Source organism: Coptis chinensis, chromosome 6 (genome assembly GCF_015680905.1).
Source record: "Coptis chinensis isolate HL-2020 chromosome 6, ASM1568090v1, whole genome shotgun sequence".
Taxonomy (NCBI): domain Eukaryota; kingdom Viridiplantae; phylum Streptophyta; class Magnoliopsida; order Ranunculales; family Ranunculaceae; genus Coptis; species Coptis chinensis.
The window spans coordinates 68,669,008-68,682,567 of record NC_141461.1 but is presented as its reverse complement, the minus strand read 5'-3'; the positions used below and the strand labels follow the sequence as shown (position 1 = coordinate 68,682,567).

Below are 13,560 nucleotides of genomic sequence, written 5' to 3'. Positions count from 1 at the left end.
TGAAAAATCTGTTCCACTTTCATTTACAGGTAAAAAAAACAAATAAATTACCAAATGTAAACATTGAATACACATTCATCAACGAACAGATGACACTTACAGCAAAAAACCTACCCTTACTTACACCAAAGAATTTATGAATTTACCTCAAGAGCACAACTTCCGAGCATGAGTTTCAAACAAAAATTGGCCATATGTACTATATACACTATCCACACGTTTATGGGCCAATATCAAACTACAGATACAGGGTAACCAAACTCGAGTATATTTGACATGTCTTCCAGGGGCCAAAGTATTCCGCTGCACCGCCTTGCAGACTTTGGTAGTTCAAGGTGCTACAAGAATTGGAAGTTTCCTTCCACTTCTGCCACATATAGTGCAAAAGGAAAAAGGCATATTCTGTTTCTCTTGTACAGCACCACTGTTTCCCTCAAAGCTGTAATTTCTCTACGTCGTCTGCTAGAATTACAGCAATGCCCAAACTCGGTGCTGATTTCGGATCCCCCTTCAATAACTTGGATTTTGATCCATCTCTAAACATAGGTGTAAAAACCCCATTTTCAGATATAGAGTCTTGTCTCCTGATTTTCTTAATAATGTTTGCTACTCTAGAGCTTCCAGGCGTGTACGTAATTCCCTTCGGCTGAGTAAGATTATTTTCAATAGGCAGCCTTCTAGAAATATCCAAATTATCATCTTTGGAGACGTGTGTTGGCAATGCTTCAAGTTGCAATAAAGAGGTTTCTGAATTTGTAAAATGGCTAGAGTACCAATGTGCCTGACCGTGCATTTTATAATTAGGAACCTTCAAGTGACACTTAGTGTATAATCTTTGACGAGTTTCTGGAGACAGTTCCTTCAGGAGATCTGTTGTCGCTTTCTCATGCCGCCTCCTTAATTCATCAAGCTCCTTTTGCTGCTCCACCAGCAGATGCTCCAATTTCTTGGAAATGATTCTTAAATCTACTTGATTATTGTTAATCAGTACTCTATTCTCCCCCAATGGTGGTGAACCCTCACCTGGATGCTGCTCTCCAAGCTCAATTTGATTCTCAGACAACTGTGAAACCCTAGTCATAGTCTGCTCTTCACATCCATTTTGATCCTCACCTAATTGTGAATCCAGAAGCACACAAACTTCATTACTTTCTTCATTGACATCATTGTCAGGAGATTCAGAATGCTGGTAAGAAGACACAGACGAAGAGGAAGAAGACTCATCTCTCTGGGAAGAAAAGTCTGATTGACTAGGTCTCGCTGGGGACCCTCTGCTTAGAGCCTTGGGGGAGTCGGACCAGTACTTCCGGCCCGAAGGGAGTCGTTCCAGAACTAGACTGCCTGAGGGTGGATCAGAGTCATTTGCCAATGGAGAGAGCTCATCCTTAGTCTCGGATTCATAATTATCTGAGCCTGCAACAGTGCTACCAAGATTGTCTTCTAAAGCATTTCCAGATACCCATTCTGGTATATGTGTCTGTATTTCCGAGTCAATCATCTCAGCAATGGTTGTAACATCTTGATCTGTCAGGTCCAGTTCAGCTACCATTTCACTGGCCACACTGAGTGCTGTATCCACTTCAATATCAAATGGAAAGTGGATGTTGCGAACATGACCTGTGGATACCAAATTGCAAACTACCATCAGATATATCTTGGTTGCTAATGCGCTGTGGGATGAGATTAGTATAGACCGGAACAATTAAAAAGAAAGGTGCACAACCTGAGGAATCTGCAATACGCAATTTTAAAAATATCGTGTTGACATCTTTTCTTTGACCTTCGACCATGAAGTCATGACCTGACTCAGGCAGCTCATCCTTAGGACTGGAAGAATTGCTGCCAGCACCGCCAAACTGCAAGCTATCATCTGAATGTACAACTTCTGCATGTGATGTAATAAACGAAGGCACTGAGTTCCTATAAGAAAAGTTTGAAGGAGCAAGGCACATTGATATTGAAGATAACTTTTTCCAAGTGATTACCTAAATAATCAGAATTTGGTCGTAAAGCACGACTGACACTTTCATTGTCCCCTTCTTTCTGAAGAAAAGGATCCTCTAACAATTCTTTGGCAGGTAATCTCACAGAGGCCTTTGCAATACACTTTTCAATAAATTCTCTCACTTCAGGATCATGCACCTTCTCCAATGACGCAGGCTTAATTCCCTGTCAAAAAGCAGAATTGAAACTGAATCAATAAGTTCCTCAAAAGAATAAGTTCTGTTAAAAAAAAACAAACCTTCAAATCAACGTTATTAAAAGTTTTCGTGGTAAGCAAAATGATTATAGCATTTCTTTCTCCAGCTCATGATTTTTTGCAAAATATAGAAAATAGAAAATGAAACACGTAGCAAACTTGAGGTTGAAGAATTTTTTTTTATCCACTTTTACCTTTTTGGTTGGGGGGGGGGTGGTTAGTGAAGCCTTCATAGCAAAATACATCTGAGAATATCTGTAACCCTATAAATGAAACTCACGAAATAACTGTCCAAAGTTTACAAATTTATCAGGAAAAGAATTGCAAGGTACTTTTTCTTTCTTGAACTATGGAGCATCCAATCTCAAAGCCAATTGGCAACGAGTGGAGTGGACAAGCCCAGGAAGCCATATACAGTTATGCAAGGCTTTCAATGTCCCATGTAGGACTACAATAAACATCTCAATGAGCCCCTCCATGTAGGGGCGGAGTTGAGTCTTAATAGCAAAATACAACACTGAGAACGTTTGTAACACCATACATGAAACTCGTGAGATACTGTCCGAAGTATTATATAATTTTCTGGTAAGGGTTTGAGATGTATTTGTTCTTTCTTCAACTGTGGAGCACCCAACTCAAAACCAATTGTTATGCAAGGCTTTCAAGTTTCAATGTCCCATGTGGGACTACAATCAACATCTCAACAAACCCCCTCGTGTGGCGTTACTTGAGCCTAACACATGGATGACAATACTTGGGTGATGTGGAGTGTGGAGTAAACGGGCCTTTAGGCTGAATCAATTAGTCTGTTCTGTAAACATTCTTCCATTTATCCTTTTTCTTTTCTACTTTTCGCATTTATACACAAAAGAAGATATCCTATCTATATTGATATGCGATAGTGCAGGATGCTCACAGGAAGCCATGTCAGCAAAAAAATTCAAAAAGCCCATGTTTTGAGAATATTTACTTTCCTTATTACCAAAATACCCCTGAAATTAGTCTATTTTGTAATTTTATACAAGTCTATTTGGTCTTTTCAAGTGTTATGGGAAAAAAAACCTAATACACGCCCTTTTTCAAATTGTACACCACCCTAAAAAAAAAGAAACCCTTTGTGAGTGAAGCAAGAGAAAAGATGGGTTTTTGCGTGGGGGGCTGGGGAAACCATCTTTGCATCACCAATCTAATTTTCTATTGACACCATGGTCACCTTCATCATCCTCAATTGAAGAACGAGATGTTCAGTAAGGTATCTTCTTTTCCTCTGTGAATCACTCTCTCAAATCGATTACTAGAAGTTCAGAAAGAGTCGAATGACATTTTGGATGAGTTGCAGCCTTTGAAGATGAAGTATTTTAAGGAGAAGGAAAGAATTGATGAAATCCGAAGGTTGAAGCAAAAGTGAGAAGAGTTGCTCATTAGTGTGCAAGAAGCAGAAAGAAGATTTGATCTGGCTAGAGCAGCTGATTTGAAGTATGGGGGCTATTCAGGAAGTTGAAGCTGCTATTGCAAGGCTTGAAGGCCACCTACATGGTCATCCTCTTCCTAGGACCTACTAGTGTTGGTAAGATCAAGCTTGCAAAAGCACTTCCTGAGCAACTGTTTGATGATGAAAACTTGATTGTGAGAATTGATATATCGGAATATATGGAGCAACATTTTGTATAGCGGCTAATTGGTGCGCCCCCTGGATATGTTGGTCATGAAGAAGGTGGATAGCTTACTGAGGCTGTGAGGAGAAGGCCTTATAGTGGTGCCTTATATTCGATGAAGTTGATGAAGTTGAGAAGGCGCATATTTTGGTTTTCAATACCCTCCTGCAAGTATTGGATGATGGAAGGCATACAGATGGCCAAGGTCGCACAGTTGATTTCAGTAACTCAGTTTTCAGTGACCTTGGTGGATCCCAGGGAAGAGATGCAGCTACTGGAAAAGGGGTACTCTTTGCAACAGTGGCACTTCTTCAAAAGTATGGAATGGGCATCCCTGGCCAACAATTTGTCATACAGGTTACATACTTTCTTATCCATTTACTTCAGATAATCTAAGTTATCAGTTCCTATGGTTGTGTTATTGAGAATCTATTTTTATTGTCAAATTTAGGTTCAGGTTAAACGTAGAGTTGATTTTCTCCTATCTCAAGTCTGTGCTCAATATTGCACATATCCAAAAAGAGGTGTATGTGCACTAATAAATAAAAGCCTTGGAATTCCTTAAGTAGTTTGCAGTTTGTAAACGAGAAACATGTACCAAGCCCAGCCATCGGCGGGCAGATTTGCTAGTATGAATATAGTTTCCAATATACAATATGATGTAGATTGAAGTGGCGGAAGCAATACTTAATCAAAATCTACACTTTATAAAAACCCTAAAAGTCCCACTTTTATTGATAATCACTCAATAATTCATAACACACATAAACACAACTAAAACAACTCCCTGAAACCCTAACCATAAGCCCTTATTTATACTAACCCTCACAACAAAACAAACCAATAGAAAACAAACACGTGGCAAATAATAACTAATGGACTCCTAATTGCACACACAAAACACAACCATGGGCTTGGACTCGATTAAGGGAGCATACCCATGACACTGACAACATCAAACTAATGTTCTACATCACTCTCCCCATGTTGAAGAAACTTGTCCACCGAACCTTGAAAGAAACAAACTCATGTTCTACATCATTCTTCTCAGATTGAAAAGAACTCGTCTCGAGTTTGTATACACAATTGACTGATGAAATTTACTGTAGCTGATGTTGCCCATCACTCTTCCGCGGTTCTAAGGAATTCGACCTTGAATATTGCCCCGGCTCAAACGAATAACATGGCACCACAATGCTGCTAGTACTCCTTTCTTGAAACACAATGGATACTGGAAGTCACGAAGTATGCGATGAAGTGCTTTGTGGTTGTGAGCAAAAACCTTCTCAAAATTGGTTAGAAAATGATCAATATAACCACCACTTTGTGCTTGTTGAATTGGAAGAACATAACCTTCATAGATCTGGTCAGTAGGACGTCTTTGTTGCAAGGAAGGTGATGAACTTGTTGATTTCGTTTGTTATCACGCTTAAGACATGACACAACAGCTTCATAAATTCCTTCCTTCTCTTTGTTGACATCGACAACAACCGGTGTTTTACGTTGGACTATAGAAGCTCCACCAACGATAGGGGGTTTGGATTGCAAAAGTTCCACCATAGCCTCCTTAAGTCGACTAGTCGTTTCTTCTAATCGATCAAACCTGTTTTGTATCAAAGCTTCTCTCCACTCTTCTAATCGAGCAACCCGTACTCTAGGAGTTAATATAAATCCAAGAGTTCTCCATGAATTCTTCATCTTTAACGTTGTAGATATATCTTGATCTACAAGAATAAAATTAGATTCATGGTGAACAGTAACCGGGGTGAACAGTGTTCGATGAACAATGTTGTGAACAGTGTTTCTGCACAAATCTGCCAAAAAACAATCTGCTCCGATACCAAATGATGTAGATTGAAATGGCAAAAGTAACCCTTAATCAAAATCTACACTTTATATAACCCTAAAAGTCCCACCTTTATTGATAATCACACAATAATTCATAACATACATAAACACAACTAAAACAACTCCCTGAAACCCTAACCATAAGCCCTTATTTATACTAACCCTCACAACAAAACAAACCAATAGAAAACAAACACGTGTGGCGAATAATAACTAATGGACTCCTAATTGCACACACAAAACACAACCATGGGCATGGACTCGACTATGGGCTTGCACACACAAAACACAACTATAGGCTTGCACACACAAACACAACCATGGGCTTGCACACACACAAACACAACCATGGGCTTGCACTCGACTAAGGGCGCATGCCCATGACATTGACAACATCAAACTAATGTTCTACATCACTCTCCCCATGTTGAAAAAGTTTGTCCACCGAACCTTGAAAGAAATGAACTCATGTTCTACATCACAATATTATATTTCTCACTTCACAGGTGAATATTAAGATTAATGAAAAGCAGTGATCCTCATAGGCCAGGGATAGAGCCACATTACGCACACTTCCAAGAAAAATGTGGACTTAAAAGTTGAATTAAGGGCTAATATTTTGTAGATATGATCTCCCCACCATGGATAACATGCTCACAAAATTTCGGCTCATTCAAATATGTCTAACTTTATCAAATGTTGTTATGAAATAAGAAAATTCTGGACCGTTAGATAAAAGTTCAAAATTGAGCACTAGTTTTCGCAAGGTTAGACATATCTAAATAGAATGATTTTTTGTGAGGATGATCTACATTGTGAGCAGATCATATCCACAAAAAATCAAGTCTTAATTCATTTTGTACATCGAAAATGTGGCCGCAAAGTGGCTCTATCCCTCCCCATATATATACACTCATCCAAAACATATCACTATTGAGTTTTATACTAGTCCTATCAGGACAGATCATACCACTTGTAGGAATAAAAACCAAAAAGCACCGACTGTTTCACCATATGAAGAAAATATTACAAACGAAACAAGCAAAGGGAAGAAAAAAATATATTCAAAATCTTTGAAGATGCAAAAGATTATGCTTGAAGACACTATGGCAAAAAGAATATAGGAAATATATACAATCGAGATGTTTTATAAGGGTAAAAAACAAACTTGAAAAAACAAAACAAATATAATAAACAAGCAATTATATAGGCCCTTATACTTACCTTACAAATCATGCTCTGCCTCATTCTCCCTCAGTTGGAGAGAGTTCGAATTCTGGATTAGCCTAGGATTTAAAAATATGGCCAATGGCTATATGATTATATGAGTACCCATACTTTGTAGCAAAAGCATATCCCATAAGTCGGGCTTAAACCATTGTCCATGCCATGGGGATTGACTTGTTGCGTGCTAGAGGAACAATAGATAGGTGGACTGGAAGGGGAGTGTTGAAGGCATGTGAAACCACTGGTATGAATACAAGCAAAACATACGCACATATGCACATTACTGTGTTACATACATTGTTTTTTGTCTAATTCATTCCTTCTTAGTTGTTAAAGTGACTGATAGGAAAATCCCGATTTCTTATGACAATGACGGCACCAAGTTCTGCAACGGATGTACCCTGAAAGTGTCCAATATGTAGCTTGTAAATCAAACCCGTCAACCTGTGGCTTCTCCTTGGCAAAGAGAAATATTACCAATTGACCATATCCTCAATTTTTATTTTGTTCCTGATAAGCACGTATACTTCATCACATATATGATATATCAAGCCTAGATCAGTATTGCAGGGAAATATACGATTTTCAGGCAACCAATTTTTTAAGAGGTCCCTGTTTTGATTTGAGACAATCCAGTCTCAATATTAGAACTCTCGAAGAAAAGGTTGTACTGTAGATGTTGAACATTTTGGGGAACTCGAAAACCTAAATGGGGCTCTGCAAGATCGTTCCCACCTAATTATTTGAGCCTTCTTTGTACTTTTTCTCTCTTTTGGATCCGTAAAACTTTTAATGCCTTTCAAGAATAAGACAGCAGGTATCACGCTGGCTCTAAGATGCTATACCAGGACTTGCAAGAAGTAAAAATAAGTTGGAAGGTCCACGATCAAGGTGTTCCAACAAATAACAAAGTCCCCATAGCTATAGTCCGTAGTTGAAGTTTTTCCCTTTAGTAAGAGATTGCCATTCCTCTGCTTCAATATCACAAAGAGGATAGCAACAAAAAACATGCGCAAATAATCATTGTGTTCTTGCCTTCTTGCTGAAGAGGCTCAATTTAGATGTCTCGGAGAGAAGCAATGCTGTAGCGAACTAGGCATGTCCAACCATTGAGAAAAAGAACCGAAAAATAATCAGCTTCATAACTTTAATAATCAGCATCAAACAAAATTTTGCTTATGTCCTCTTCTCTTCTACACAAAGTACAAGGATTTGCCTAGTTCATGGCCAGCTGGGAATAGTGCAACTACCAGATATTTTTTGCATGAATCCAAAATCATTTTATTCGTCTCACATAATTTGCTGCCAGCATGTTGAATAAGTTCAAACACAATGCAGACACATGAAGGATGCTCCTGAAAGAGAGTTTTCCCATTTTGTCTAGCATGTTCAGAAAGTGGATTCCATTGCTAGTAGCGATTTCATGTATGTTAGCGAGTACGTCGATCCCACACTAATATCATCCCCAAATGGAAAACATAATAAATTAATAAGCTGCACTTCCCCAATCTTATAGGACTACAAGAACTTTAGAAGTCCACCTCTCCTCACGAGAACCATATTTCGACATCATAGCTAGCCTCCAAAGCTGTTATTTTTTCAACCATACCTTTGAAGTCCTTTTATGAAGAGCGTGTGGTTTACAAGTTTTATGTGCTTGCAGCACATGCAAATACCTTTCCATACAACGAGGACTTTAGAAGCCTATCTCTCATTAAGGGAACAATACTTCCCTCCATAGCTACGCTCCAAAGCTGTTATAAAAGCCATTTTACCAAGTGTGCACTGTTTACAAGTCTGACCAGTGAGCATGCACATACCATTTACATAATATAACCAAAAATATCACATCAACTCTTAAATCATTAGCGTGAGGCTCATTTTGAAGACCACGTGCACCCCCACACACCCACCTAAGTATAAACCAACCAGCACACACTTCCCCCAGAGCCAACAGAACCTCTTTTAAAACCGGTCTCTTCCCTAATTTTGCCACCTGACCCATCCCATGTGCTTTTCCCTCTTCCTTCAAACCCTACTGCCACTTGTGCCATGCATTTCTAGCTCAGGGTCTTCGTCCCTCGGCCCATCAACAGGTCCAAACTCCAAATCATTTTCTGGCGACACCAACCCTCATATATTCCTGTCTGGGTTTTAGGATCAATTTCTACAAAAATAATCGCCTTTGTCGCTTGGCTTTGCCATTAACAGATGTGTGGTGTCCAGGCATTCCAGCACCCAGTTCTAGGCCCTTACATCCTACCATATTTCACAGACAATTGGTGGCTGGTGTACTGATTTCCACAAAGCAGAACTCTACTACCTCTCCCCCCCACCCACCCAACAAAAATAAAATAAATAAATCAACTCGTCCAACTATAGTTGAAATGGTAGTGTCCAAGGCCATGTTGGAGTCCTCTGCATACCGGTCCCCATCTTTGCAGGTATGAACTCCACATTCAAGGGTCTGGCCATTTGACCACAAACCAGCATACACATCCACTTTGTAAAATCTGTATACCCTGAAACCATGTCTCAAGCCTTGCCTTGTTGACTTAGCAAAAAGAATATCTCCAGCCTTGCTTATACAGTTATACTGTCCACGATACTGACTCTCTCTCTCGCCCATGTCTCCACAACATAAACCTTCTCAAAGCTTCAGTTGAGTTCACCCCATCTTCGCCGACTGCCTCTACAGATAAACCTTCAGAAAACAAATCTCTTTTCAAACTTAAGTCGAGTTCACCCCAAGACCACCTCAAATCAAGATGATTTCCCAACAGATCTAAAGTACATATTCTAGATCTTGTAGTGTACATGACCAAGGTAAAGTCGTGTAATTGGCCTGAGCCAGTGTCACTAGTACTGACCTCTCTATTTGTTCCTCTTTTAACCACTGGAGGAAAAGGTTTCCTGAGCCTAATCATTGACCTTGTTAAGGGGATTTAGACTCTTTTTTCCCTATTCAGCCCTTTAGATGATTTGAAGAGTTTGTAATAAGAAAATACTAGAGATTAAAACATTGTTTCTTCTACAAACAAGTGAGACGTTAGACGAGTACATTCTTTAAGGACATGATCTACAGATTCTACATACTGTGTAGCTTATGGGGTCATCTCAAATCTGCACAACATTTTATACTTCTAGTGAGGCCTGATCAGAATGTGCTGCTCTTGTGATAGGAAGTTGTCATAGATGTTTCCCTTGACTGTATTGCTTTCTCTTTTATGTTAGTAAAGTTTGTGTCACAAAATGGGATCTTCTCCTATGTAAAATATAAAATTTCAGATCGAATTCCCACTATATGCAACAGAAAATCAGAACTGTTCAAATTCAGAGACACAACTGTCTTTAAGGTATTTTAAAGCACTCAAAAATCATCCTATAGTGTCAATGCATTCATTTAACACAGGATAGAACATACAATCTGGCTCGAAACTTGAAAGAACAGCAATAGCATGCAACACGAGTAAAGTAATCTGGAAAACCACGAATTGCCTTTCTTTATGTAATAGTGATCAAGGAACTGCAAGAAGAAAGAATGTAAACTAAGCTAAAATCCAGGCGGCCTTACCGAAGTAACTTTCTTGTAAATTTGCGCTGCATTGGTGCATTCAACATAGGGATACTCAAAGGTCACCAATTCCAACAAGCACATACCAAACGCATATATATCTACAAGTTCATTGTATTCCTCCTCATAAAGCTCTGGTGCCATGAACTCTGGAGTTCCTGCAAACAACACAAGTTGTGCAAAACTTATCAAATTAAGCCGTGTTAAGCAACAACGTCAAATCAAGCTCAAGAAGAAACATGCCCAACTCACCAATAACACTATGAGCTGAATTAGCCTTCTGAAGAATGGCAGCAAGTCCAAGATCACCAATTTTCACCTCACCTTGATTCCCATTAACAAAAATATTATCGCACTTCAAGTCACGGTGAATAACAGGAGGATCATGGCTATGCAAATACAAAAGACCTTGTAAAATCTGCTTCGACCAATTCTTCAAAGCTCTCAAATCCACATGCTTATGTTTCTTACGATACCTAAAACCACAACACAAACTCAAACACATCGCCACCTTAACCAAAACGAAAAGTAGAAAAAGTAAAGAAGACCCACTGGCGTAAATTCCCAGACGTGAAGATCTCGGTAATGAAGTTAATATTATCGTGTTTAGTATCAACCCAAGAGTTATAAAACTTGATAATATTCTTATGTTTCAATGTCTTAAGTAAATGAACTTCGGAATAAAGACGTTCCAAATCTTCTGCATTACGTAACACATCAGCTAACTTCACTTGATTCCATGCTACTTCTATTCCTTCCAGTTCATCAAATGCTCTATATCTAAAGCATACATCATTAAGTCCAGCACATCCAAACTAATACTAAATAAAACATATAAATAAAAATAAAAATAGGATACACTGTTTTGAATGCCCCTTTGCCCAACACCTCATTATACTGCAAAAACAAAAACAAAAACATTATAATATTATTCTACATAAATGGTAAAAGAAGGATGGGCGGGTACAAAAATGAAATGACTGACCCGACCGTAACGATGAGCGGGATCACTTTCAACGAACTCCGAATCGGAATCATCTGGATCATGTTCAGCTGATGAAGATTCTCCAACCATTTTTATTTTTTATGATTTTCGAAATTGGAATGAAGGAGTTGATATTTTATAATTTAAGATTGAGTACACGGAAGTTTGTGTAAAAGGATATAAAATATTAGAGATGGGGAATGAATGACAAAACCAGAGCAGAAGCTGTTTCTTATTATTATGGTTTAAATTTTAAAATACTTAAATAATAAATTTATTATTATTAGACAAACTCACCTTTTCTGGAATCGTGATTCGTGATTCGTGATACACTGCTGTATTAAAAAATGGATCGTATTAAGTGCAGGTGTAGGATTGATGTAAATTTTTTTTTTTTTTTATATAAACATGTTTATTTCGCAGATACACCTATTTTTTCGGTAAACCTACTTGAAAATGTGTAATCGTCGGATTAAAAGTTTTTAACGTGCCATAAATTACAAAAAGAACTAGTCATTGTTTGACAAAATCAGACATAAGTTTAATGTCACAATGGGCAGATTTGGACATGCATAAAAATCTCTATTCATTTTTCCCTTATAATTAAATTAACCCTATCTAAAATTCATCATCTTCATATCCAAATAGACTTGATGTGTGAGAATCTATTTTCAACAAGGAAGAAGAGCTCATGTCACAACCTCTGCGTTTGTCTAGAGAGAAGGTTAAAGAGTTAACTCAGAATCTCAAAGTGAAATGGGGAAAGTACAAGAAAAGAAAACGGAATGATGGTGACTCGAAAATGAGGAAGTTGTGGACAATGATTCTAGTTTTCTGAAGCAGTCAATATTTTCTAAACTTCTTCCATATTTCTATATTGGGAAGAATTCCCCATTCCTCATAACATTGCTATGATACACACTGAGAAGAACGTATGTGAAATTCTTATTGCTTTGATGTTGGACACGAAAAAAAAACCAAAGATGATCTCAATGCACGCAATGACTTGAAACTTTTGGGGATAAATAAAAAGTATTAGGTGACAGACAATACGTAAAAAGCGTGGAGTGTTCTGTCTTCCACCTGCCGAGAAGTCTTTGTTTTTTACCACCTTAAGAAACATGCGCGTACCTATTGGCTTTAGTAGCAAATGGAGGATTATTGTCAAGGAGGGGTCCATGGAGCTCAAAGGGATGAAGTCTCATGATTATCACATTCTAATGCAACATTTGCTTCCTATATTGATCCAATAATATGCATATAAAGATCGAAAGGAGGCTTGGGCTGTTATATTGAGTTTTTGTACTTTTTTTTTGTGCTCTGTGCTTGAGGAGAATTGATGTTGATGCTTTGATTATACTTGAGATGGATATGGCCAGAACCTTGTGTGAGCTTGAAAGGATGTGTCCTCTGTCGCTTTTTGTCATAATGATGCATCTTCCTATTCATTTAGCCTATGATGCCCGTGTGTTAGGACCAGTGTTCTATCGGTGGATGTATGTATTTGAAAGGTATACTTAAATCACAAACTTTTCATATGATTATTTGGTTTTATTTCTTGTACTTTCTATTCAAGTTTTGTTATTTTAAGGTTAATGAAATAGTACAAGGACTATGTTACGAATAAAGCACGTCCTGAAGGTTGCATTGCTGAGCGGTACTTGAAGGAGGAGACAATGATATACTGTGGAGGATACCAAAGAGGGGGTGGCCTCCTCCAGAAGCTAGAAGAGTGCACCGAGGGTTCTGAAGTAGTAATGCCTCCTAGTTTGCTTGATGAAGTTGACGAAGTAAACGTTACCTTTTGGAGGGTGTTGAGTGGGAGCAAACACGTAAGTGGATATTGAAAAGTTATCCAAAGTATGAAATGTTGGAGAAGTAAGTCTATTGTACGTAGTTTACATGTATGTATTTTTCAATTACCAAACAGATATTTTTATGTTATTTATTGTGCTTTTATTGATGATGTTGAACAGAGAGTACAATAACTTCCTTGAAGTCTGCAGGAGAAGACAAAGAAGAAGGTCTGGCTAGTTCAAAGTACCTGAAAAAGACGAGTTCATGCCATGGT

At 38.3% G+C, this 13,560-nt stretch overlaps 1 protein-coding gene across 1 annotated transcript; it reads right to left on the bottom strand.

Moving 5' to 3' along the window:
* Positions 1 to 11,865, bottom strand: WNK3 (WNK family serine/threonine-protein kinase 3). Its single transcript, XM_086566433.1, has 8 exons — positions 11,490 to 11,865; positions 11,364 to 11,401; positions 11,057 to 11,284; positions 10,757 to 10,980; positions 10,505 to 10,662; positions 1,986 to 2,169; positions 1,724 to 1,885; positions 1 to 1,617 (listed from the first exon to the last, which is right to left on the bottom strand). The coding sequence occupies exons 1-8, from the start codon at positions 11,577 to 11,579 to the stop codon at positions 434 to 436; spliced, it is 2,268 nt and encodes a 755-aa protein (XP_086422559.1). The 5' UTR covers positions 11,580 to 11,865; the 3' UTR covers positions 1 to 433.
* Between the last annotated feature and the right edge of the window lie 1,695 nt (positions 11,866 to 13,560).